At 50.4% G+C, this 25,500-nt stretch overlaps 2 protein-coding genes across 6 annotated transcripts; one reads left to right on the top strand and one right to left on the bottom strand.

Moving 5' to 3' along the window:
- Positions 1-1,108: 1,108 nt before the first annotated feature.
- On the bottom strand, positions 1,109-5,212 carry Pnck (pregnancy up-regulated nonubiquitous CaM kinase). Of its 4 annotated transcripts, none has more exons than XM_034485197.1 (12): positions 5,117-5,212; positions 4,292-4,361; positions 3,811-3,942; positions 3,395-3,469; positions 3,160-3,298; positions 2,861-2,984; positions 2,574-2,649; positions 2,367-2,479; positions 2,207-2,285; positions 2,048-2,135; positions 1,779-1,923; positions 1,109-1,511 (listed from the first exon to the last, which is right to left on the bottom strand). In XM_034485197.1, the coding sequence occupies exons 2-11, from the start codon at positions 4,357-4,359 to the stop codon at positions 1,786-1,788; spliced, it is 1,032 nt and encodes a 343-aa protein (XP_034341088.1). In that variant the 5' UTR covers positions 4,360-4,361; positions 5,117-5,212; the 3' UTR covers positions 1,109-1,511; positions 1,779-1,785. The 4 variants fall into 4 exon arrangements, with proteins under 4 accessions (XP_034341088.1, XP_034341087.1, XP_034341089.1 ...); XM_034485196.1 differs by having other exon boundaries at positions 4,822-5,153; XM_034485198.2 differs by lacking the exon at positions 5,117-5,212 and adding an exon at positions 4,822-4,972 and having other exon boundaries at positions 2,367-2,428.
- An 11,216-nt stretch (positions 5,213-16,428) lies between these two features.
- Positions 16,429-25,446, top strand: Slc6a8 (solute carrier family 6 member 8). 2 transcript variants are annotated; one of them, XM_034484980.2, is made up of 13 exons: positions 16,429-17,056; positions 18,607-18,738; positions 19,597-19,846; positions 20,255-20,387; positions 21,522-21,656; positions 21,749-21,852; positions 21,942-22,066; positions 22,604-22,716; positions 22,838-22,975; positions 23,051-23,153; positions 23,247-23,347; positions 23,420-23,590; positions 23,898-25,446. In XM_034484980.2, exons 1-13 carry the CDS (start codon positions 16,795-16,797, stop codon positions 24,036-24,038), a joined length of 1,908 nt encoding a protein of 635 aa, XP_034340871.1. In that variant the 5' UTR covers positions 16,429-16,794; the 3' UTR covers positions 24,039-25,446. The 2 variants fall into 2 exon arrangements, with proteins under 2 accessions (XP_034340871.1, XP_076774931.1); XM_076918816.1 differs by lacking the exon at positions 21,522-21,656 and having other exon boundaries at positions 16,659-17,056.
- Positions 25,447-25,500: the final 54 nt, after the last annotated feature.

Below are 25,500 nucleotides of genomic sequence, written 5' to 3' on the forward strand. Positions count from 1 at the left end.
AAAACTACCCCCCTTCACCCACTAAGAGCCTCCCCTTGCAGAGTAGAAGTTCAATCAGTACTGCATCAACAAAATAAGAATGGATAGATGTTCTGCGTGATGGAAGAAAAAGATGAGGTACATAGGGAAGCCAAAAGGAGACTAGAAAAGGTGATCAAAAGACAATGAGGTCCGAGGACAGGTCACTGGAGGTGAGTAAATCAAGATGCTGAGACCCTTTTTTGGTACTAGATGTCTAAGGTTTCCCTCTAGTGACCCCAAGGGGGTAACAGCAGAACACTGGGCAAGCATGTCAGGATACATGGCCCAAAGCCTGAAACACAGGATGACTAAGGTGACCATGAGGACAGGGAAGGAAGTTGTCCACTTGCTTTCAGACCTCCTGGCTTCAGTCCTAAAACCCAGAGTAGCCTCTGCTCCAGAAACCCAGGCCAGCCCTCTCTTGGGTCTCAATGCCTTCCTTTGGGATCCCAAAATTTGACAAAATAAGCCTTTTCATACACACACACACACACACACACACACACACACACACACACACCAATCAGGCTCTGTCATCCACCTACAGTCTGGAAACTAGAGCAAGGGAGAAGGAGGAAGAAAGGCCTTCTTTAAACTCTGGCTGAGGCCAACCCGACTGAGCTCAGCAAGACAGGCTTCTGGAATCCTGGCCTACTAGTGGTAAATGGGGCTAGGGCCACTAGAACCAGATGATAGCCCATAACCAGAAGCAGCAGTGAGGAAAATATCCCGAACTCTGGTCACTTTCAAGCCCTTTCCAATTGGGAATCAGGAGCAGATCGCCGCCACCGCTACTACTGCTGCTGCTGCTGAATTATGCCATTGCCCCCTACTGGCAGCCCAGTAGATCTTGCTGGCGTTCATTTTCTCTCAGACCCAGGGCAACCAGCCAGGCAGCCTCTTGCTGGCAGCACTCTGAGGGTCAGAATCAGGAAGTCCTTGAACAATCTAGAGTCTGTGCCATAATCCCAGCAACTCCTTGGTACAAGAAGCAGAGCACAAGACCTAGTGGACTTGATTCCTTCATGTCCTTCCTTTAGGTGATCCACAACCCTATGCTCATCCCACACCCAGTTCAGCACCAGAGCATTGTTCTGTTTGTCTTTATTGGTTAGGAAGAGGAGGAACTAAAGGGTCACAACACAAGCAGGATCACCCACAGTCAGCAAAGCACAGAACAGCCACACAATGCATGTGCGTGCAAGGTGCAGGAAGGATGGCCCCCAAATCCACTTTTGAACACCTCCTCAGTTTCCATAGAGGGTGGCAACAACATAGGGAAGGGAGCCTCCACCATAGGTAAGGATAGAAGCTGGGGGACATACTGGGGAAGTCCTGTACCCTAGTGCCATGCATCACACCCACAATCTCAGACTTTTCAGCAGAGGCCAGTCCAGGGGAAAAGGATCAGGGAAGGAGACCAAAAGGGCCAGAAGAAAGAAAAGCTGGGAGTCAGTCCACTTGGCCTTCCTTGGCATCCACCTGGGGTACTGGGGAGGAAAAAAAAGCAGAAGACAAGTTCAAGAGGTGCCCAGCTTTCCTAGGTCCTTCCCAGCATCTTACTCAAGCTTTCCTTTCATAGAGACTCCATAGGGTCACGCCCCTATCCTACTAGTATAACAGGCCTATTGTACCCCTCTGGGCAAGCTTCTCCTTCACTGACACTCTCCTCTAAGCTCTCCAGACCCCATTTAGTTTATTACCACCCTTTAGGCTCCCTAAGAAGCTAGTTCCCAGAGGGTGCAGGGTCCACACACCTGGTTGTCACCACTTGGGGGACTGGCTAGTCCCAAGGCCTGGGTGGCTGTGACGGGTCATACCCTGCCTAGAGGCCTCCTCACCCTCTGGGCTCTGTCCCAGCTTACGGATGTGACGTAGGAATGATGTGGCGTTGAATGCACGCTGTAGGAAAAGAGCAGGGTCAGGCTAAGCTGGGCCCAACACCAAGACCAATTCTAAGACCACCATCAAGACCAGTGGCTACACCCTGAAACAGAAACATGGTAATCTCTCTCTCCATGCTCACCTTCCAGTGGGTCCTGGCAAAATTCTTCTGGATCTGCTCACTGACAGAACCAAGGATGTCCCTGTCCAAGGCTGCATCCCCAGAGATCCTAGAGGAAGGTTGGGAATCAGCACAGGTGTTGCTCCTGCCCCTGTTCCACATGCCAGGCATCCCACTCACCAAAGATGCTGTAAGGCCTGTTGGCAGGTGAACCTCTTCTGGGGATCACGTTCCAGAAGGTGCCGAATGAAGTCTTTGGCTGGAGCAGGGAACAAGGTCAGTTTGCCCTGTCCCTGGTTCCCTTTATCAGTCCCCAGGATAGGGCCAGCCTCGCACTCACCTGATTCTGAGATGTCATCCCAAAAGGGGGAATCAAACTCGTAGCTGGCCCTCAAAATCTGGCTGAAGAGTTCAGGATCGCTCTCATCATAGAAGGGGGGGTACCCACACAGCCTGACACCCACAGATGAATCACCCAGTTGTCCACCCCTCCCCAACCCAGCAGGGACAGGCAGGTAGGAGTTGAGCCGTCGCAGCGGTCACTCACAGGATGTAGGAGATGACACCCAGGGCCCACACATCTACGGCCTTCCCGTAGGGTTTCTGCTCCAGGAGCTCTGGGGCTGGCGGCCAGAGGCAGACAGACAGACAAACATGTCTGCACAGGCACGCACACATGGCATGCCCTTGAGGGCCACCTGGTGTACCTATTCAGCTCCAGGAATAGACTGCCACAGGCAGCAGCTGCCCCAGGTCCTGGAGCCTTGGCATCCCCTGGGTCACCAGCTCCCTCCCCCACCACAGTGACCCTTAGAGCGAGCACTTCCCTCTTACCCACATATCCTGGGGTCCCACAGGCTGTGCCTAGCATGTTGCCAGCTTGTATTTTGGACAGGCCAAAGTCAGAGACCATGATCTTGGAGTCCTCAAAAGGTGTGGCATAGAGGAGGTTTTCAGGCTGTTGACACATGGGACCAGGGAAAGGGCCTATGAGTCCAAGAATAGCTTGGGCAGTGGGATAGGGTGGGCCTCAGCACCCTTAATTTCCTCGGACCCAGATTGAAGTGAATGTTGAGAAAAATGACACTCAGGTCTAAAGATAAGTTAGATAGGGTGGAGGCACAGCCAGGTACCTTGAGGTCCCGGTGCACGATGCCCAGACTATGAAGGTAGGAGACAGCACCAAGGACCTGCCCTACAAGGTGGCTGGCATCCTTCTCTGTATAGGAGCCTCGCTCCATGATGCGGTCAAACAATTCACCACCTGTTACCCTGGAGGTGGAAGGAACAAAGTAGGAGGTCAACTGACCCAGGGATAGATTTGGACATTGCACCCCTTCTGCCCAGCCCCTCAGCAGCCCTTCTCACAGCTCCATGGCCAAGTAGAGATGGGAAGGGCTCTCATGGACGTCCTCCAGAGCCACAATGTTGGGGTGGCTGATTCTGAAACAGAGAAAAGGCTCCTGATGGATCACTGGAGCTTCTTCATCTGGAAGAGCTCTGTCCTGAGCCTGCCCCTCTTCTCTTCCTTCACCTGTGCCCCATTCCCTACCAACCCCTACCCTGACTAGCCTGGGCCTTCCTAGAACACATACTTCTGTGGGCCATTTATAAAGCACAAATGGATAGGGTGCCTCTAATGTTGCCATGGAGACATGCAGACTCAAAGGGAAAGAGATGCCTAAGCCCCTCCCCCTGCAGATGGGCAACCAGGCTTAATGAGTCTAGAGGACTCAGCCTGGGTGGCCACAGGTCTCCCCAGCCCAAGGGGAAAGTGGACACACCTGCGGAGTACCGCGATCTCATTCTCCACCAGAGCTTCCTTGCCTCGAAGTGCTTTCTTGGGAATGCACTTGAGGGCCACAAGATGAGAAGAGCCCCTTTCCTGGGCCAGCATCACCTCGGAGAAGGCACCCCTGTCACAGAGCCAGATAGTGAAAGGCAAGAAAAAAAGGAGAAGGTGCCAGTGAGAGGAGGATGAAGAGCAAAATGGAGGAGGTGCTCAGGCCAGACCACTCACCCTAACACATACCCACAAGTGTGCACACACATATCCCCACAGCACATCACACGGGTTCACATACACTGGCACATTCACACACCGCCTCTCACACAGACAACAGTATACCTCACAATTTACCCCCATGTTCACATTCATACCACACACACACACGCCACTCACAAGCTCCTTCGCACATTTGCTCACATGTGCACATGCCCCACATACACAAGCACTCACACCCACAGCCCAGCATGCACACTCACGAGCCCAGCTTCTCCCGGATCTCATAGACACTGCTGATGTCCTCCGTCTGTTTCTTGAGCAGCAGCATGTCTGGGGGTGGGGTGAGGGTAGGGGTGGAGTGAGGCCCCTTGGCAATGCGCAGCTCCCTTGCCCACCAAGCCAAATAATCCCCCAACTCAAGATAGAGTCACCCACTCCCAAGCCCAAGTATACCTTACTCCTCCCCCACAGCCAGGGCCACACACACTCCCAACTGAGGCAGACCACTGCATGCGGGCCTCCCACCCAGGTATGCTACTGCCAGCCTGTACTCTGCTCCCAACCCCCACTCCAGCATCCAGAGCACATGTAATGTTGGCCACCAACACTATGACACCCCCATACATCAAGCCAGAACTGCCGGCTATTTTCCAGAAGGCTCCATACACTCACATCACGGTTCATTAGGCCCACCTCCACCCATAAGGCCCGTGCCCCTCCCCCACCAGACTTTCAACCTTGGCTCAGCTCAAGCACACACCACGTAGGCCACCAACCCGCTCGAATGCACCTGCGACTCTGCTTGCAGCCACCTGTCACGACCACAGCCACCCACGCAGCCACCTAATCAATTGCTGCTTGGCCCCTGGCGCCTTGGACTGGAGGGACTCCGCAACCTCGGCCGCCTGTGTCCAGAGCTGCGTGGGCCGTGCGCGTGCGGACAGGGGGCACGCTGGGCGTCACAGGTGTGCGTGACGGGGGTGGGCTGCGGAGCTAAGGTGGCTGTTGGCCTGGGCCCTGTACTCCCCGGCCCAACCGCCCCTCTCGCCTGCTTGCCCCCAGTCCAAAGCGGGGGTGGTGCCGACCTGCAGCTGCTGACACCGCCACCGCCTCCACCGCAATGTCTCCTTGCGCAGTAGCTGTTGTGTCGCCGAGCCCCCCGCCCGCGCCCCGCCGGCCCCGCCCCCTCCGCGCGCGGCCCCGCGAGCCCTGGGCAGCCAAGCACGCGGTGGCTGTGGACGCAGCACTGCGGGAATCCTTGTAAGGCAGAATCCCGGGTTCTGGCCACCACATCTGACTCCTTAGTTATGCTTGCTGACTACTGGGTGCTCCAGTGCCCTGGTAGCCAAGTGAGTGGCCCCAGAGCCTTTGCACCACTGGTGACTTTGCCCAGAAGTGTTGCCATACGATAGGCCTGGGTGTCTGCCTTCTTTGTTCTAATATGATGTCCACAAAGAGATTATCCAGGCCATTTGCTACTCAGTAGTCTCTTTTCCTAGTGTCTGCCAGCCCCTGAAACCTTGATGCCAGCACACCCAAGTCTCTACCAGCTGACTCCCTTTGCTTCCACCCTTACCTCCTGGCCCTCCTCTTTTGCACCACATCATTCCCTTCACTGGGGTTATGTGGCTCCTGGAGGCACATATGGCACTCCCTGGTGGAATAGGAGCCTGATGATTCTCTGGCCTTTTTCTCAAACTCTTCCCTTCTTCAACCTCCTCTGCACTTGTCCCCTAGCCTTTGCATGCACTGACCATCTTTGCCCAGATGTCTACTCAGTTCAGCCCTCATTCCATTAATTAGTCTGGCATACTGCTTCCTCAGACAGGCCTCTGTTGCCTCTGCCTGCCAGTTCTCTAGGTCATGACTCTGTCTCCTCTTCAGAGCACCTGCCACTGCAAACCACCTTGCCAGGTCTTCTTCCCTAAAGCAACTGACACAGTCCAGGTGAGGCACTCAGGAAATACTGAGGTCAACCTTCACACAAAAATTTGAGGATTCCTCCACACCACCCTCACCCCATCCAGCCCTATTACAACTCTGTGTCTGTCCTGCAAGGAGGGTCTACTGACTGTCACAGGGGTACAATCCAGACAAGGCTATGTCACAAGGCCTCTGCCAAATCACAGGGACTAAAGGTTGACTCTAGTGTTCTGAGCTCCTGCCTCCTGACCTTTTCCAGTTGCCTTTCTCAGTTAACTGAGCCTAGATATAATTCTGTCCACCTGATCAGGTGTCGTGAAAAATAGGGGAGCTGAGGGTGAACAACAGGATGTGAAGGTCCCTGCAGATCTCCAAAGCCCCAGAATGCCTCATACCCTGATGATGATTAAGACAGAGTCATGAAAAGCAAAAAAGTAAAATAACTGCTATTTTGCAAATATTATATTTCACAAATGTATCTCACACACATACACTTGTTTCTAAGTAACTGGAAACTGTCCACATTGAACAAGATAAGAAGGTTCAGAGACTCCTGGGGAGCAGCAAATGCCAACTAGAGGTCCTGTTTCCTGCTCTAGGGATGAATATCTGCACATGGTGTGATTTTGTTTCTTTGGGGGGTTGAATTTTTCTTTTTTGTTGTTATGTGGTATGCTGTCTAGTTTTATGTCAGCTTGACAGAAGCTAGAGTTATCTAAAAGGACAGAAACTCAGTTGAGAAAATGCCTCTATAATATCCTGCTGTAGGGCATTTTCTTAATTAGTAAATGATGAGGCAGGCCCAGCCCTTTGTGGGTGGTACCATCCCTGAACTGGTGGTCCTGGGTTCTATAAGAAAGCAGGCTGAACAAGCCATGTGGAGCAAACCAGTAAACAGCACTCCTCCATGGCCTCTGTATCAGCTTCTACCTCCAGGTTCCTGTCCTGCTTGAGTTCCTGTCCTGACTTCCTTCAGTGATGAACAGTTATCTGGAAGTATAAGCCAAATAAACACTTTCCTTCCTAAGTTGCTTGGATGATGGTGTTTTGTCGCAGCAATAGAAACCCTAACTAGGATATAGGTTTTTTGTTTGTTTTTGAGACAGGATGTCATGTATTCCAAGCCACCCTCAAACTCACTATATAAATGAAGATGACCTTGAACCTCTGATCCTCCTACTTCTGCCTCCAAGTGCAGGAATTATAGTCCTGTATCATCAAGCCTCTTCTTATGCAGTGCTGGTGTTGGAACCTAGGTGTTTGTATATGTTAGGCTTGAACTCTGCCAACTGAGTTCCATTCTCAGTCCTCATGAAGCAATTTGGATGTGTTCAGCCTCATGTGAAAAATATCACATGCAAGTGAAAATGGTCTGTAGTCCTGGCTACCTGGGAGACTAAAGAGGAGAATCACTTCAGTCCAGGATTTCAAGGGCAGCCTAAGCAACATACTGAGACCCCCATATACAAAAAATGATATTTTAAATTGGGCATGATGATGCATTCCTGCAATCCCAACACTTGAGTAGTAGAGGCTAGAGTTCTAGGTCAGCCTCAGTTCAATGACACCCTATAAAAAATAGTATCCTAGCTTTTGGTTGACACCAGTTGTCTTCTGTACTTTTGTATTGCCATAATAAAACACTGTGACCAAGGTAACTTATAAAAGAAAGAGTTTAATTAACTTTGGACTTATGGTTTCAGAGGGTTAAAGTCCATGACCATTATGTTGGGAATCATAACAGCAGAGGAGCAGGCATGGAATTGGTGCTAAAACCTCAAAGTCCCACCCCCTAAACACAACTCTTCAAACATCAACTCCTAATCCTTCCCAAACAGTTTCACCAAATGGGACCCAAGTATTCAAATATTTGAACCCATGGGGGCCATTCTCATCTAAGATTTGTAATTATGTATTCAGTAATTGTGACCTTTGCAACTATTTAGATAATCATTGAAGTACTGTGTATGTCAACTTCAAGATACATATGTTTGTGGTGCCAGTTAATAAAGAACTTTGGAAATCAACTGTAATTTCTGGAGAGATGACTTAGCTATTTTTAAGGCTTGTTGCGTTTCCAGAGGACCTGAGCTCTTCTCCTAGTATCCACATAGGATAGCTCACAGCTGCTTATATATTCCAGCTCTAGATGATACAATGCCCTCCTGTGGTCTCCACAGGCACTTACAGGCATGAGCACAACCCAACACCCCTCCATATAAATAATTAAAAATAAGATAATATTTCAAATTATATTTTTATTAATTCTTTGGAAATGTAATACATTTTGAATATACTCACCCTGCTTCCAAGTCTTCCCAGATCTACCCAAAATTATCCAAAGTACTCAATTATCCAGAGAATTCAAATAAAAAATGAACAATCCAATTTTTAAAAACAAGCCAAACCTCTGAAGAGACAACTCACCAAAGAAATGCAACAGGCAAATGTGCATTTACAAAAGTGTTTACCAGCATATCTCATTGCCAGATTTCACGATGTTCTTAGATACCTCTTTAAATGGCCAAAACCCAGAACACTGATAACAGGTAATGTTGGCAAGGACAGTAGAATAGTCATCTGATGCTAATGGAAATGAAAACTACTGTAACAGCCACTTTGGAAGGTTTTTTGTTTGTTTGTTTGATCAATTTCATCTTGTTTGGTGCCACTCCTCCTGGCTTGGCAATTTTGTTGTTTTTCTCAAGGCAAGGTTTCTCTATGTAGCCCTGGCTGTCCTGGAACTTGTGATGTAGAACAGGCTAGCCTTGAAATCAAGAGACCTTTCTACCTTTGCCCTCAGAGTGATGGAATTAAAGGCATGTGCCACCACTGCCTGGCAGAGGCTTGACAATTTCTAATGACACTATCTTGCTTTTACCATATGACCCAGTGATAATACTCCTTGGTATTTATGACACATATGTGAAATCTTATGTCCACATAAAACCCAGCAGTCTTTTTTTTTTTTTTTTTTTTTTTTTTTTTGGTTTTTTGAGACAGGGTTTCTCTGTGTAGTCTTGGCTGTCCTGGAACTCACTCTGTAGACCAGGCTGGCCTCGAACTCAGAAATCCGCCTGCCTCTGCCTCCCAAGTGCTGGGATTAAAGGCGTGCGCCACCACTGCCCAGCAAAACCCAGCAGCTTTATTCATAATTAGTGAAGACTGGAAGCAAGCAGGATACCCTTTAGTAGCTCAAAGGAAAACTTGTCAGTGAGGAAGAGGAAAGAACAATGCAACCACACAGAGAAACCAATAATTCTTCAAAATGTTTTGCTGAGCCAGGCATGGTATCACACACAGTGAGGAAATAGAGGCAGAAAGACCCAAGTTCAAGGTAATCCTCTGGTACACAACAAGTTTGAGGCCAGCCAAGGATACATGAGAGACCTTACCCCCACCCACAAACAAGCAAACAATATACTGCTAAGTGAAATAAATCAGGGGGAACAAACCACCATAGAGCATGTCAGAAAGGGCAAAACTATTGAGACAAGAAACAAATCAGAAGTTATCAGGGAGTGAGAAAAGGACAGTGTTTTACTAGGGAAAGCAAAGGGAATTTTGAAAGCAGCAAAACTATTCTGTCTGGTGATGTCATGGAAGAGGGTTGACATTCAGCAGAAGTGTCTTGACAGTGGAAAAGGAAACAGAAGTCTATACAAGCCCTGGTGATCTTCTAGGAGGTAAAGGGGTCATAATGTAGAGTGCAGATTGTGACCAAAAAAAAAAAAAAAAAAAAAGGTAAACTGTGTCACAAATGTATATACATCTCTGAAAGGATTGATTTAAGTCACTGTACACAGGAATAGGTGCATAAGACTAAGTGCAGACTGTGTAACAAGCATAGGGCCCTAGGTTCCAACTCCAGCAGTGCAAATTATGGAAGAAGTTGGAGGGAAGAAAGGGGAGGGGAAGGAAGTGATATAATCATATTCTAATTAAAATGAATTCTAAAAAACTAAAATAAATAAATACAGGTATTTAAGACTAGAGCTGGAGAGATTGGTAAATCAGTAAAGTGCTTGCCACCCAAACAGGAGAACCTGAGTTGAGGTCCCTAGAACTCACATCAAAAGCCAGCGCATGTCTGTAATCCCAGTTCTGAGAAGGCAAAAACAGGAAGATCTGTGGGACTTGGTGACCATCAAGGTGGCACAAGTTCGGTGAGAAAACTTGCTTCAACAAAAAATAAAGTGAAGGGGCTGGAGAGATGATGGCTCAGCGGTTAAGAGCACTGACTGCTTTTCCAAACGTCCTAAGTTCAATTCCTAGCAACCACATCTGTACTACATCCCAACTCATAACCATCTGTAATGTGATCCGATGCCCTCTTGTGGTGTGTTTGAACACAGCTACAGTGTACTCACATAAATAAAATAAGTCTTAAAAAATACTAAAGGCAGATGAGGTGCAGTGAGATGTTATGAGTTAACAATTCTAAGACCACTAGATCTCTACAGTGCAGTTAGAGAAGCAAAGAGACGAGGCTAAGTTGATCCACATGGTAATGGATTAGAGTCAGAAACATCACTTTGAATTCCTGCTTAATTCAGACACTAATGCATGTCTATTTATAGATAGTGTACAGGGTAATGACTTTTGCAAGTCCCCTTGCTCTGTCTGCTGAGAAGGCCCAGAAACACTACTCCATAGCAATGAGCATTTTCAGTGAATGACTCCTTGGAGAAATGGCTCATTCAAAATCCACAGCAGGAAATACATGAGCTGGGCATATAGGCAGAAAGCAGGCAAGTGCTCAAACAGGCACATACATGCAGACAAGTGCATGATACAGAAGTGGGTTGGGAAAGAAGATAAGTGGTACAGCATATCCCCCTACAGAGCCAAGAAACTTTTTTAAGGTCCTATGTTGGCTCACAACTATCTGTAACTCCAGCTCCAGAGGATCAGACATTCTCTTCTGGCCTCAATTACATAAGCGGTGCACAGATATAACACCCATACATATGAAAATAATAAAACTTAAAAGGGTTCATGATAATTAACATTGGTTATTAACTTGACATGATCTAGAACCACTGGAAAAAGCAAGCCCCTGGGCATGCTTATGAGGTATCATCTAGATTAGGTTGCTTGATGTTGGAAGCATGAACATTCCATGGGCTGGGATTCCAGACTGAAAAAGAGAAAAAAAGAAAAACAGAGAAAGCATTCAAAGATTCAAGCTTGAGACCAGACTGGTCTACATGTCTAGTTCCAGACCAGCTAGGGCTATATAGTTAAGACCCTGTTTCAAAATAGCAGGTGAGAGCCAGATGTGGTGGCACATGCCTTTAATCACAGTGCTGGGAAAGCAGAGACAGGAAGATCTCTGTATGAGGCCAGCCTTGTATACACAGTAAGTTCCAGTACAGCCAAAGCTACACAGCAAGGCCTAACCTCAAAATGGCACCAACAACAATAGACTGTAATAAATCATTTATGAACTAATAAATAAATATCAGAAAATAAAAAAAAAGTGCTGTGAAAAGGAATGCAACATAATCACCAGAGGAGATCCTGTCTCTTACAGTTTGTGTTAACTGTCTATCAAAGGCTATGGATTAAAGGCTTGCTCCCCAGCCTATAGTGCTCTGGATAGGGGTGGAACCCTTAGAAGGTAGGGTTTAGTGGGAGGAAGTTAGGTCACTGGGCTGTATCTTTGAAGACAATATTTGGGGACCTCTTCTTGTGGCTTTCTGGCCAGAATGGGGCTGCAATGCTCCCTTGCCAGGTGTTCTGCCTCATTACATGAAAAAGATAACATATCCAAGTGACTTTTGCCTGAAACTCCAAAAATTGTGAACTAAAACTAAGCCTACCTCTGTAAGCTGCTGTGCCAATGTGTTTGTTACAGGAATGGTAAGTGACTGACATACCCCCAGGAAGAAGGACATAATATTTTCCTTGTAAAGAGTACAGTATGGAAAGAGAAGGTATCCATTTGATGAGTGGCAATCTGACATATCTCCACCAGACAGCCATTGTCAGCATTGGCTAATGGTGCTATTGATACCCACAAAGGATGGATGAGCATGGTCTTACAAACACCTAAGACCCAGCTAGTATTCTACCTCCATCAGAACTGTCAGAGTCATCAAAATGAAGCACTCCTCACAGTCACAGTAAACATGATAGACAAAATCAATGTTGTATCTTGGATGGGATTTTGGGACAACAAGGGACCTTAGAGAAATGCTGCAGTAAGCTAAATAAACTGGACTACTATACTTGATAGTGGACTGCTGTTGACTCACTAAGTGAGACAAATGTAGCATAAGAGTTTTTGTGATATGGTAGAGGGATGTGAGAATGCTCACTACTATCTCAGTCATTTTTCTGTAAATCTAAAAAGGGCTTAAGCTGCATATAGTAGCCCGCATCTGGAATCCTAGCACTCTAGAGATGGAGACAGGAATATCAAAAGAACAAAGTCAACCTCAGCTGTATACTAGGTTCAAGGCAGTCTAGACTAAATAAGATCTTGTTTCAAAACACTGGAATTTTTTTTTCTAAGTCTGAATGTGGTGACTCACACCTGTAATCTCAGTACTCAGGAGGTTCTATCTAAGTTCAAGGCCAGCCACTATCCTACCATGCACCCCTCAAAAGGAAAACTAAGTCTTCAATAACAAAATGTGGTCTAATATTAAAAATTTATATCAAAACGTAAAACATTAATCCTTTCAGACTGTGTGAGTGAGCACAGCTGGTAAACAAGGTAGTCTGTGCTGGGGAGGGGACTTGTGCCTTTCAGCACTCCCCAGGCTTCTGCTACTGCACCCCAGCTCCATGAATCTTGACCCTATCCCATTTGTTCCCTTTGTCTGCTGACTCAGGAGTTGGAAGTACAAAGCCCTGCCAGGTAGACTCTATCTTTCCCTTTGTTCCCAGCTCATTCTAATTCTAAAGCTCCTTGTGCTGAACCCTTAGAAAAGGAGGTGCCCCAACTATGCCTTCAGCTGCCTAGCTTCTTACAGAATCATTGTAGAGGGTGATGGCCTCCATTCAGCTTTCTCCCAGTCCATGACTAACTACCTCAGGCCTGGACAGATAGTGGGTCCCACCTTTGTCTTGCTTGCCAGCCTCCATCATCATGGGCCCTGTGGCAGCCCTCTCCCAGCTTGCTGCCTCCACCCCAGCCTGTTCTCAGTTTCCACCCCAGCTCTTATATGGGTATTCTCAGTACAGTTCAATGCCTTCATGAGTGCTAGTTGGGAAGAGCCGATAGCTATCAGCTGAGATCCTGAGGAGTCCCAGCATGCTCCTCCCTAGCAACTACACTTTCCCTGACACCCCAGCAAGAGCATGCCCTGGAGAGAGCCTGCCTAACACTGGAAAGTCCAATGCCTTTGTTCCCCCTAGTGCTCCACATTTCCTAGGAACTGTCCCTAGACATACAAACTGTCCCCATCAGTGTACACACTTTCACAGGTATCTGGGTTGGAACACACACCACAGGCACAAAGGCTGATTGACTGTTTTTTAGCTTCTTGGGGAATGGCTCATAGGTAGCTAATAAGGCAGTCATTTATAGTGTCTCCTTTAGCCTCCTGACCATCAACCAAAAGTCAGTTAAAAAAAATAGAATCAATACCAATGCAGGATGACAGTGGGCAAGTACAATGTCTTAGTTAGGGTTTTACTGCAGTGAACAAACACCATGACCAAGGCAACTCTTATAAGGACAACATGTGCTTGGGGCTGGCTTACAGGTTCAGAGGTTCAGTCCATTATCATCAAGGTGGAAGCATGGCAGCATCCAGGCAGGATGGTGCAGGAGGAGCTGAGAGTTCTACATCTTCATCTGAAGGCTGCTAGGAGAATACTGGCTTCCAGGCAGCTAGGAGGAGGGTCTTAAAGCCCACACCCAGAGTGGCACACCTACTCCAACAGGGCCACACCTTCTAATAGTGCCACTTCCTGAGCTGAGCATATATAAACCATAACATGCAACCTAAGCCTGGGCTAGTCATTGGAGTATGGAGAGGTTCAGGCCCTAAGAAGATGAGGTAGGCAAGAAAACTGCTGCAGGAAAAACTGGCTGCAGGGAATCTAGGGTAACCCACAGACTGGAGGGGAGCTGGAAGGTGGTATCATCAGAAAACGGATAAGTGGGACCCCATGAAATCAGGTCTTGAGACCTGTCAAACTTATGCCCTTGAGATATAGAGGCCCGGAAATCCTCATCACATTGGCTATCCTCTACGGTCATTCATTTCTTTTTTTTTTTTTTTTTTTTTTTTGGTTTTTCGAGACAGGGTTTCTCTGTGTAGCCCTGGCTGTCCTGGAACTCACTCTGTAGACCAGGCTGGCCTGAACTCAGAAATCCGCCTGCCTCTGCCTCCCAAGTGCTGGGATTAAAGGCGTGCGCCACCACTGCCCGGCAGGCCTTACATTTCTGTTTCCTAGTTGTATCTACCCTGTCTACCTTCTGAGCCTAGAAAGCAATGCCAGTCCCAGCACATGTTTCTCAGGCTACTATGTTCTTTGTTTCCCCGCCCTGCTCCCTGGACAAGCAGGATCTTAAATTCCCAAGAGTACACACACCCAGTTCCCACTTCTACAGCCTGATTTTCCTGTTATTGACTGGTCTCTGCCCACATCTCATTCAGATAACTGTTTCAGCAGCTCCTTTTCCTTTGCAGGTCTTTATACTGCAATGAAGCCCTCTGTACCCATTCCTTGGGATCCTCTCCTTTCCTCTCTTTTCCTTGTTCTTGGATGGCTCCAGCTCTTTTAGGATATGTGTGCTTTGAGTAACTCCTCCATGGCCTTTGTTTCTTCAGGAAGACTTTGGTCCCAGGCTGGGACAAAGATAACCCAAGTTAAGGTTCTCTGATAAACAAGGAGAATCTACTAGGACATAGGCACTTCTCTCTCTCTCTCTCTCTCTCTCTCTCTCTCTCTCTCTCCTCTCTCTCTCTCTCTCTCACACACACACACACACACAGAGAGAGAGAGACAGAGAGACAGAGACAGAGAGACAGAGAGAGACAGAGACAGAGAGACAGAAACAGAGATAGTGTGTGTTAGAGCACTCTTCCTGCTAGCCTGGGTGGAGATGCTGCCCCTCCCTCTTCCCTCACCTATCAGGCTCAATCTGGCTCTGGCTGGAACTGCTTTTCTTTCTAAAGCTGCCGGATGTCTGCAGGCTTAGCATGATGGGATGAGCCATCTGGGGACTTTGGTGTCTGATCAGATCAAAGAGTTTGGGATTGAAATGGGGACGCCTCACTTTCCTAGTCCACTCCAGGCTAGTGTTGGCCTTGGAAAATTCCCAAGAAGCTGCTTAGGGGCTGATGGAGAAGCCTAGAAGTCCCCGAAAAGCAGGCAGGTTACCGAGCTTAGAGGGAGGGTCTGTACATCTACCAGGCACCAGGGGGCAGCCTTACCCTATTCTTACCCCAGTATGTATAGATCACATGCCCTACCCATCCCCACAGGTTATCACGGAGTCCCCTTCTCTACATTGGTGACACATTGTAACTTTGATCTTCGACCAAACAAGCTACCCTTTGCCCACTCTGGAAACAAACAGAAATTGATCACACCCAGAGCTGGCACCATGACCCTCAGCCTCCAGGTTGTATCTTTGAGGAGACCTAAATGTCTTGAGGAGACAGCTCGGTGTTTCTGGCAAAGTTCCACAGAACTCCTGGAGGACGATCTCCCCTCTCCAGGCCAGCGCAGCGACAGCCCTTCAGTGGGCAATTGCACAGGGTACTTACTTTGGTGCAGGAACCAAGAAACTTTGCATCTGGGTATCCAACTCTCCCTAGGTCCTAACTGGGAAGTAAAGATGAAACATTAGGTAGACTGAAAGAACCTTGGTGAAGGGTGGTCCACGGGAAACGAAATTCCAGGCTAGGAAGAGTGGAGAGAAGGGAGAAGGACTAAGGATGTCTGGAGGTCAACTAGAGACTCCGTTTTCCTGGTGGTTCAGAAAAACCTAAGGGGACTTTGACCTGACCCTGGCCAGGTGATCCTGGAACGAATGTCGGCTCTGCCCACTGAAAAGAAAGTGCTGGCCAGCGCCCCAGGTAGCAGCCATCCTGCACCCCACTGGAGCTGCGTCTCCTCTAGAGGAGGAGGTAGGCGGAGTGACAGGGAGGGCGGGATGGAGGGGGAGGGGGGAACCAGCCGGGTCGTGGGGGTGGGGCGACAGTGACATCACCGGGAGTCGGTTCTTAAGCAGCAGCGGGTCGCGCAGGGAGAGGGACAGTTGGAGTGCCGTGGCGAATTTTTGAGTCCGCCGCCGCCCGGAGAGCGGCTGTAGCCGCCGCCGGCGGGAAGGAGGGGGCTAGTCGTGCCCAGGACCACCGGGGAGCTGCCAGCGCCAGCAGAGCCGCAGGCGAGCGGGACAGCCGCTTAGGGCTGGGCCGGGGCCGCGGGCCGCAGGCCCCTTGCTCCGGCCGCCGCTTGCAGACAGTGGGCGTCCGATGCCACCCGCGACGCGCTAGGGTGAGCCTCCGGCAGGGCGAGCAGTCGTCGCTGCAGCCGCCACCGCCGCCCGAGCCGCGGGCAGGAGTCTCGGGAGCCGCCGCCGCCCGGCCAGGCTCCGCCGCCGCCCGCGCGCTCCCGGGCCCCCGACACACATGAGATTCTTCAGGCTCACTTTCAAGTGCTTCGTGGACTGCTTCTGACTGCGCTGCCCCCGCCGTCCCGCACCCCTCCCGCCCACCCGTCGCCCCGTCCCCCGGCCCGGCCGCCCCCGAGGCCCCCGGGCGGGCCCGCGCTTTCGGGGCCCTCTCTCCAGGTGCCACCGGAGCCCCTTGCCCGCCCGCCACCCTTGAGGCGCCGCGACCCCCGGCCCGGCCTCTCGGCCCCAGGGGCCATGGCGAAAAAGAGCGCTGAAAACGGTATTTATAGCGTGTCTGGCGACGAGAAGAAGGGTCCTCTCATCGTGTCCGGGCCCGACGGTGCCCCGGCCAAGGGCGATGGCCCTGCGGGCCTGGGGGCGCCCGGTGGCCGCCTTGCCGTGCCGCCGCGAGAGACTTGGACACGCCAGATGGACTTCATCATGTCCTGCGTGGGCTTCGCCGTCGGCCTCGGAAACGTGTGGCGCTTCCCCTACCTGTGCTACAAGAACGGAGGAGGTGAGTGTCCCTGCCCCTAAGCATCCTGGCTTTTCATCAGTGGTCAGTTCCCAGCCCCAGCCTGCCACAGGCCCACCAGAGCAGTGGGGCAAAGTCCAGAGGTTAGGGAGGCCCGCCCAAAGTGGGTGGGGGCCATGGTGCCCCCTCACCAACCAAGCATTCGGTGACCCAGCACAGCGGCCTCCACCCCCCTCACCGGTCATGTGCCTGGCAGTGTGGAAGGGAGGCAATCAAGGAGAGCTTCCAGATGAACTGAGGGGCTGCCTCACAGACTTCCAGCCCAGACTGGGAGTGATTGGCCACTGAGGTGGGAAGGGAAGGCCTGCCCCCAGTGGAGGGGGCTCTAGGAGGTGAGGAGCCCTGGCTGCTCCCATGAGTCAAGCACACAAGTGACATTGTGTGGACCCCCCCCCCACATGTGCACATAGGAATACACACACACACAATGGGCCACTCTGTCCCTCCCCCATACTCTCCCCTACCCTCCCTCTTCTCCATTTTCTCCTCTCCCCTCCCCTCTGGCCCAGGCTTGGAACACTGGGTGCTTGAGCCAGGGTTGGGAAGTCTGCGGCCTGGCCTGCCTGGCGCCGCCACTAGACAGGCTGCATGCACATCCCATGCCCAGTTGCCTAAACTCAGCTTAGCAACAGTAGTGGGTACTCGCCTGTCCTGGGACTGCAAAGCAGCCCCAGGATTTCTGGAGAGCTGAAGCAGCTGGGTGATGGGTGGGAAACTGAGTCCCAGAGTGGGGCCTCTGTCCAAGGTCACACACAAGAAGGATGCTGGGAGCAGGAGCCCGGTAAACTGCAATTAATTCTGTCACTGAGTAGCAGAGAGAGCTGATCCTGTGCAGATAGGGGTCCTAGAGAGCAGTAAAGAGGAGTAAGTCAGCTGCTCAGTTCTCCCCTCCTTCCTACCACTCTACATAATTTCTGGAATACTCCCTCAGCCCCCTTCTTTGATTTGTCTCTTTGTCTTATACCAATACCCCCATAAGCAGAGAATTGCCACCACCCAGTTTTCTCTTGGAACTCTCATGATTACAAAGTTCAGAGTAGTTGGGCTCACTGCCTTTTGACAAGCCCCCAAGCCTGAGCACCCAGCCTGGCACACATGAACACACCCTAGTCATTCCTTCCTGTCTGCTGCCTGCCAAAAAGAACTGTAGCACAAGAGATGGCCTGTATGCATAAGCCTGTGTGTTTTCAATACCTGCTAGGTCACCCTAGGTGTCTACAGGCTCTGACCTCAGTGAGCCAAGGGCTCCCTATGGTACAGAGAACACTGGCTAGACGCTGCTGCTGTGCCTCCTCTCAACAGACCTAGAACTCATCTCATGGGATTGTTCACCTTGAGCCTCTGAGTCAGTGGCCACCCCTGTGCTGATTCACTCAGTGGGAAGTCATGGGACTGGGGTGCAAGCTGAAGCTGGGGCTCTGTCTGTGACTTCTAGGACTTCTGGAGTCTGGGCTAATATGAAGCCTGGAGAGCTTGGCTGAGGGGTTTAGGTTAAGTTCCCTCCTGAGCGCACTCCATGATTCCTCCTCTAGGTGTGTTCCTTATTCCCTATGTCCTGATTGCCCTGGTTGGAGGAATCCCCATTTTCTTCCTGGAAATCTCACTGGGCCAGTTCATGAAGGCCGGCAGCATCAATGTCTGGAACATCTGTCCCCTATTCAAAGGTGAACCGCCCTGGACCAACCCTCAAGTCTTTATTTTTCAATTATTGGGATGAGGGCCAGGGAACACAGTATGGCTGTGACCCACTTGAAGAAATCTTTTGATTTCTTCAATGAGCACTACACTTGGGAGCTAGGTAATACCCCACCCCCCTAGGCTTAGAAGAGAGTCTGCAGGATACTAGATCACACAATTTGAAGAGTCAGGAACTAGGGAGCAGGCTTGCTTAAAAGGGAAAGAATGGAACAGAAACAGTCAGGCTTAGGGACAGGACCTGTTGGACACACTTGACTCACCTCAGAGGTCCTATTACTGTCTTTGAAGAAGCTGGGCACACAAGGGTGAAGCAATTTGCCAAGGTTGCCCTCTGAAGGGATGAATATTTTCCACACTTCCTTAGGTTACTAGAAAGCTCTCTCAGCTGATGTATAATGGAGGCTACTGAGTAACATGGGGTAGAGGCTTGCCTTCTGTGACTGCAGGGTAGCACTGGAACCCAGGAAGGAGCAAGGATTTGAAGCTAGACAATCAACAGGATATAGTAACCATATAGGTAGGAGAGGAGAGGTGTCTTTAGCTCTGGGCTGGGTGGAGGAGCTGAAGCACAAGATAGTGGAGGAACATGGCAAATCTTAGCTGGAGACAGACAGGAAAGGTAGCCTAGAGTTGGGACATACAATTGGACTTGAAAAGCTTGGAGAAGTCTCTGGCTGAATGAAAAGAGGGAGATGATACAGGGAACAAAATGTCAGGAACTCATCAGGGGTCAATGCTGGCTCTGGAAGGGGAGCTAATGAGGGTGGTAGAAAAATGGCTACAAAGGACTCCAGAAGGAGCAAAAGTTACTTACTCATCCTTAGGTCTGGGCTATGCCTCCATGGTGATTGTCTTCTATTGCAACACTTACTACATCATGGTGCTGGCCTGGGGCTTCTATTACCTGGTCAAGTCCTTTACTACCACTTTGCCGTGGGCTACTTGTGGCCACACCTGGAACACTCCTGACTGTGTGGAGATCTTTCGCCATGAAGACTGTGCCAATGCCAGCCTAGCCAACCTCACATGTGACCAGCTTGCCGACCGTCGATCCCCTGTCATCGAGTTCTGGGAGTGAGTCAGGTGCCTGTGGGCAAGCCCATCCTCTCTCATCCCTTGGGGGTCTCCATATGTGGTCAAGTCCTGGGTGCATATGGCCAGGGATGCGAAACAACCACTCCTGGGTTTTGTCTACCACCATCCTCCAGGAGTGCCTAGGCCAGTCTTTGGGCTTGAATAGACATTGCTCCTATAGCAACATGACATTTGCTATTGTCCTGTCATGTTGACCTTATTATGGAGCTGAAACGGCATATTTGTAGAAGGTTGGGGTGAGGATGATGACCCAGGGTAGTCCTCTAGACACTTGATGGTAGGGCCTGGACCAGGGCTGTGATAAGGGAAGACCTGCCAACTCCAAAGCAGTCACTATGCCCTTTGCTGACATGACCCTCAGGTGCCTTCCTTTCTTCTCTACCCTAGGAACAAAGTCTTGAGGCTCTCCACAGGGCTGGAAGTTCCAGGAGCCCTCAACTGGGAGGTGACCCTGTGCCTGCTGGCCTGCTGGGTGCTGGTCTACTTTTGTGTGTGGAAGGGGGTCAAGTCAACAGGAAAGGTATAAGTGGGGGCATGCAGGGTGGGGGCAGCATTATGTGGGAGGTGTACTTGTCTGCAAGTACAACAGGAGACTAGACTGAGGCTCAAACCTACAGAGGGGACAAGTCCTTAAACTCACACCTTTTACTCTCACCTGTTGGTGGGCATTCTTTCTCAGTCTTTACCTCCAGGGACAATAACCTTCAGCCCTGAGAGTGAAAGGTCCAGACAGTAACTATCCTTCCCCATGTCCACCGCTCATCTTGGCCCTTTCCGTTTCCTATCTCCTCTACTGCCTCTCCTGTTTCTTCCTACTCCTTGATAGATGTCTAAGTTGATTCTGTCACTCTGGGTGGACCTGATCTGTAGAGGCTCTCACCTCTGTGATCCTCAGGCCCCCAAAAAAGACTCCTTCAGCGGTTTCCTCAGGTTACAGAGACAGATGAACCAACACATTAAACTTGCTAAGCCAGGAGACATGCTCAGGTCCCTGGAGGATCAAACTCCAGTGCATCAAGATTCCTTCACAGCAGGGTCCTCAAATGCTGTCTCCCTCCTTCCCTCTCTCTTTAGCAATAACACCAAGCTGCACACCCAACTCTGTGTTTCTCTTGCCCAGCTAGAATCCCTAACTGCTAAGGAGCCCACCAGTCTACCAAGAATGACTTGGAATTTGGGACCACGGGGCTCTGAGGGAATATGTGCTTATTATAATCCATGTAACATTGCCACAGATTTTCTGTGCCCATACTCCCCCATACCTTCCTGTCCCCATATAGGCATGCCCCATAGGAACAAATTCTGTAGACTGCTTTCCTTCATTAGACGTTAGATACACCTAGGGACCCTCACCTTGGAATCTTATGGCCCTGTTTCTTCCCTCATTTTATAGCTAACTAGAGCCTGCTATGAGGCAGCCTGGGCCCCAGCCTGGCTCCTAGCTTCCCTGGGGATAGTCCCTCACTCAGGAATAGAATGAGTGCTATTGGCTTTCCTAATCCAAATTCGGAGCATGACTGCAATTTGGGGAGATGACTATTACCCATGTTATCAGCTCACCAGTAGCACTAGGAACCAGCCACCAAACTTAGGCAGGAGGCATCTTAAGGGGGAACAGGGACCCAGAGCCTCTCTGAGCACCCTGGCCCCCCAGATCGTGTACTTCACTGCTACATTCCCCTACGTGGTCCTCGTTGTGCTGCTGGTGCGAGGGGTGCTGCTGCCTGGAGCCCTGGATGGTATCATCTACTATCTCAAGCCTGACTGGTCAAAGCTAGGGTCCCCTCAGGTGAGGAAAGGTAGTTTGTGGCAACAGGGTTGGGAGATGCTGCCTGTTGAACAGGGTTCCTTGTGACTCTTCTCTTGACCCATCCCTTCCAGGTATGGATAGATGCTGGGACCCAGATTTTCTTCTCTTATGCCATTGGCCTGGGGGCCCTCACAGCCCTAGGCAGCTATAATCGCTTCAACAACAACTGCTACAAGTAGGCACCCGCCCCTGCCCTGCCTGCCCTGCCTTGCCCTGGAGCAATGGAACTGCTTAAACCAGAATATTCTGCCCCTCCACCCTCAGGGATGCCATCATCCTGGCACTCATCAACAGCGGGACCAGCTTCTTTGCTGGCTTTGTGGTCTTCTCCATCCTGGGCTTCATGGCCACAGAGCAGGGTGTGCATATCTCCAAGGTGGCAGAATCAGGTGAGTTGTTTGACCTCAGCCAACCTCCAGAGCAGCAGAACTACTCTGATGTAGGAGACACACACACACACACACACACACACACACACATTCTGACATGTGACAGACGAGTTGAGCTAGTTCTGTTCAGCTGAGATAAGGCAATTCTCTGGAGCTGCCCCCCCCCCATCACCCACTCCCAGGACTGCAGGGTGTGTCCTCATGTTAGCACTGAGTGCTTCACATAGGAATAAAGGAGATGATCCTTCAGCCCTGTCACCCCAGGACAACCAGCAACTGCCATGGTTGCTGGAGCCCAGGGAGAGTATTGTGAGTCAGGAGTCCTGCTAATACAGGGTGGGGGTACTGCTAGGACCGCAGCCTTTCATAACTCTGGTGTGAGATGCCTGTAGGACCTCAATGGGCTTAGCCATGCTGAGGCACAAATAGTCCTCAGATTTTTATTATTTTATTATCTGGGGGATGGGTGTGACCTTGAGCATTGGGGTACTCAGGATGGTGCTGAGGGCCAGTCTCACCCTGCATCTTTGCACTCAGGGCCTGGTCTAGCCTTCATTGCCTACCCACGGGCTGTCACACTGATGCCTGTGGCCCCACTCTGGGCTGCCTTGTTCTTCTTCATGCTGCTGCTGCTCGGTCTGGACAGCCAGGTTTGCAGGAGCTCTAGGGCAGGAATGGGGTAGGGGCTGGTGGTGGTCAGGGGACTTGGCACATTGGGCAAGAGGTCCACGGGTACATAGGGAACCTGGGCCTGAGCTGCCCTGGCCACAGTTTGTAGGTGTGGAGGGCTTCATCACCGGGCTCCTGGATCTCCTCCCGGCCTCCTACTACTTCCGTTTCCAAAGGGAGATCTCCGTTGCCCTCTGCTGTGCCCTCTGCTTTGTCATTGATCTCTCCATGGTGACTGATGTAAGTAGGGGTAAGGCGGGTTACTGTCAGTTTCCAATCATGGGCCATCTTCCCTGACCTGACTCTGTTCCTCAGGGCGGGATGTACGTCTTCCAGCTGTTTGACTACTACTCAGCTAGTGGCACTACCCTGCTTTGGCAAGCCTTTTGGGAGTGTGTGGTGGTGGCTTGGGTTTATGGTAGGTCAAAATGAAGGGCTGGGTTAGGAATTGTAGGGTGGAAAGGGGATGAATGGTCTCTCTAGCCTTCCTGTCCACCTCATCCTGTTCCAGGAGCTGACCGCTTCATGGATGACATTGCCTGTATGATTGGGTACCGACCTTGCCCCTGGATGAAATGGTGCTGGTCCTTCTTCACCCCACTGGTCTGCATGGTAAGCCTGGGGAAGTAAGCAAGCAATGTGGTATAGTGGGACACCAGTGACTGCAGGCATCTGTGTCCACAGGGCATCTTCATCTTCAATGTTGTGTACTACGAGCCACTAGTCTACAACAACACCTACGTGTACCCATGGTGGGGTGAAGCTATGGGCTGGGCCTTTGCACTCTCTTCTATGCTCTGTGTACCCCTCCACCTCCTGGGCTGTCTCCTCAGGGCAAAAGGAACCATGGCAGAGGTAAGGTCCCTATGTAACTCATTCCTCAAAGAACAGACCATTGCTAGAAGCATGGTCAGCTAAGACTGGAGGGGGAAATAGATGGAAGGAAAGCTAACCCATTGTGGCCTCATGTGGCAGCAAGGATGCAGGACCCACCTCTCACTTCCCTGGCTCCACACAAGGACCACTTAACCCTGCTTCCCATTACACGGAGTGGGGCCTGAAAGGGCCCTAAGGTGCCTTAGTGGCAGATAGTAGGAGCTAGAGAGGTGGAAGCAGTTGCATGTGACCCATGGGAATTTCAGCACACCCTCCTCTTCCACAGCGATGGCAGCACCTGACTCAGCCTATCTGGGGCCTCCATCACTTGGAATACAGAGCTCAGGATGCAGATGTTAGGGGCCTGACCACCCTGACTCCCGTGTCCGAGAGCAGCAAGGTCGTCGTGGTGGAGAGTGTCATGTGACAGGCACCCCCAGCTCATATCACCAGCTCATCCTTTGGTAGCCATAGCAGCCCCAGCTTTAGCCCCCAACCATCCCTCTGGGGGCTTGCCTTTCCTTGACAGTTTGGGGGTCTGCCTGGGGGGGAGGGGAGGAAGCACCATGAGTGCTAACAAAAATAACTTTTTCCATTTTTAATAAAACGCCAAAAATATCACAACCCACCAAAAATAGATGCCTCTCCTCCCCACCCCACAACCACGCTGATATTTGCATTGCTTCCAGGCCTACCTCCTCTCCTCCTTCCCAGTGCCCAAGACCCATCTCCTAGCCTTGCCAAGCCCACCTGCCTGCCTCCCAAGCTGTGCTCTGTAACACATCTTTGCCCTAGAAACAACAGTGGCAGCTTGGGTAACAAAGAGGGAAAATAAGGTAGGACAGGAGGGGAGGCAAGAGAGGGATAGTGGAACCAAGGTGAATCTCAGCTGAATTAGACCCTTCCCACCCCTATTCTAGAAGCTAGAGAGCCAGTCAGCAATGGAACCTTGTGTTCCTGCGCCAATTGCCACCAATACTGTGTGAGCTTGGGTCTGACTACACATCTGTGTGTGTGTGTGTGTGTGTGTGTGTGTGTGTGTACGCGTGTGCGTACCTGTACGTGCTTAGGCACATGTGTAGATCTGTAGATCTCTTATCTCTTACTGAAAGTGAATACCAGAAGTAAACAGCCTCTAGGCAAAGGAGGCTTATATTTTGCACATTTTATAAGAAAAAAAACCTTGAGAGTGAGACTCTTGCTTGTATATTTCTAAAAAGCCCCCACCATCCCATTTCCACTCCTTTCCTTCACATCCCCACCTTTCTTCTCTGACCCTAGCCAAGGAGTGTGAATTTATAAACTTAATTTTCATAGGCAAAACAAGTTTCAGGCTGTTGAGTACTGTTGTGTGGATGTTCTATACAGTGTCCAGCCAGAGACAGGAGTAGGAAAGTGGGAGACTGAATGGTGTCCCCACACTGTTCCTTTGCCTCTAAGTCTGTGGGGTGGAAGGCTGTAACATTGTCCAAGGGAATCTGGGTCTGCTTGCCTGACATGCTCAGACTTGCCCACACCCAGCTCCCTGGGCTGGGTATGATTGCAGGGATTTCCCATGGACACAGCCTAGGGAAGGGATCCTAGGCATGGCTCCCACCTCCAAGCTAAAGGCTGATGTACTTTCGACATCTCAAGTCTTCCATGTAGCAGCTTAAACCCACATATGTGTCCCATCAAGCCTGAAACAGCCAAGTAGCCCCTAGAAAGGCTTCCTTCACAGAGCTGGACTAAGCCAGGGAGGTGGGGCTGGGTAAGGGTGCAAGCCTTTGGGGACATTCTTACTGTGCTAAAAAAGCCACTGCAAACATAGCAATAAAAACACTTCATTTTCCAAAGTTGGCTCTTGTTTCTGCTTCTCTGCAAGAGGAATGAGGTGGGGATGCAGGTGT

Source organism: Arvicanthis niloticus, chromosome X (genome assembly GCF_011762505.2).
Source record: "Arvicanthis niloticus isolate mArvNil1 chromosome X, mArvNil1.pat.X, whole genome shotgun sequence".
Lineage (NCBI taxonomy): Eukaryota > Metazoa > Chordata > Mammalia > Rodentia > Muridae > Arvicanthis > Arvicanthis niloticus.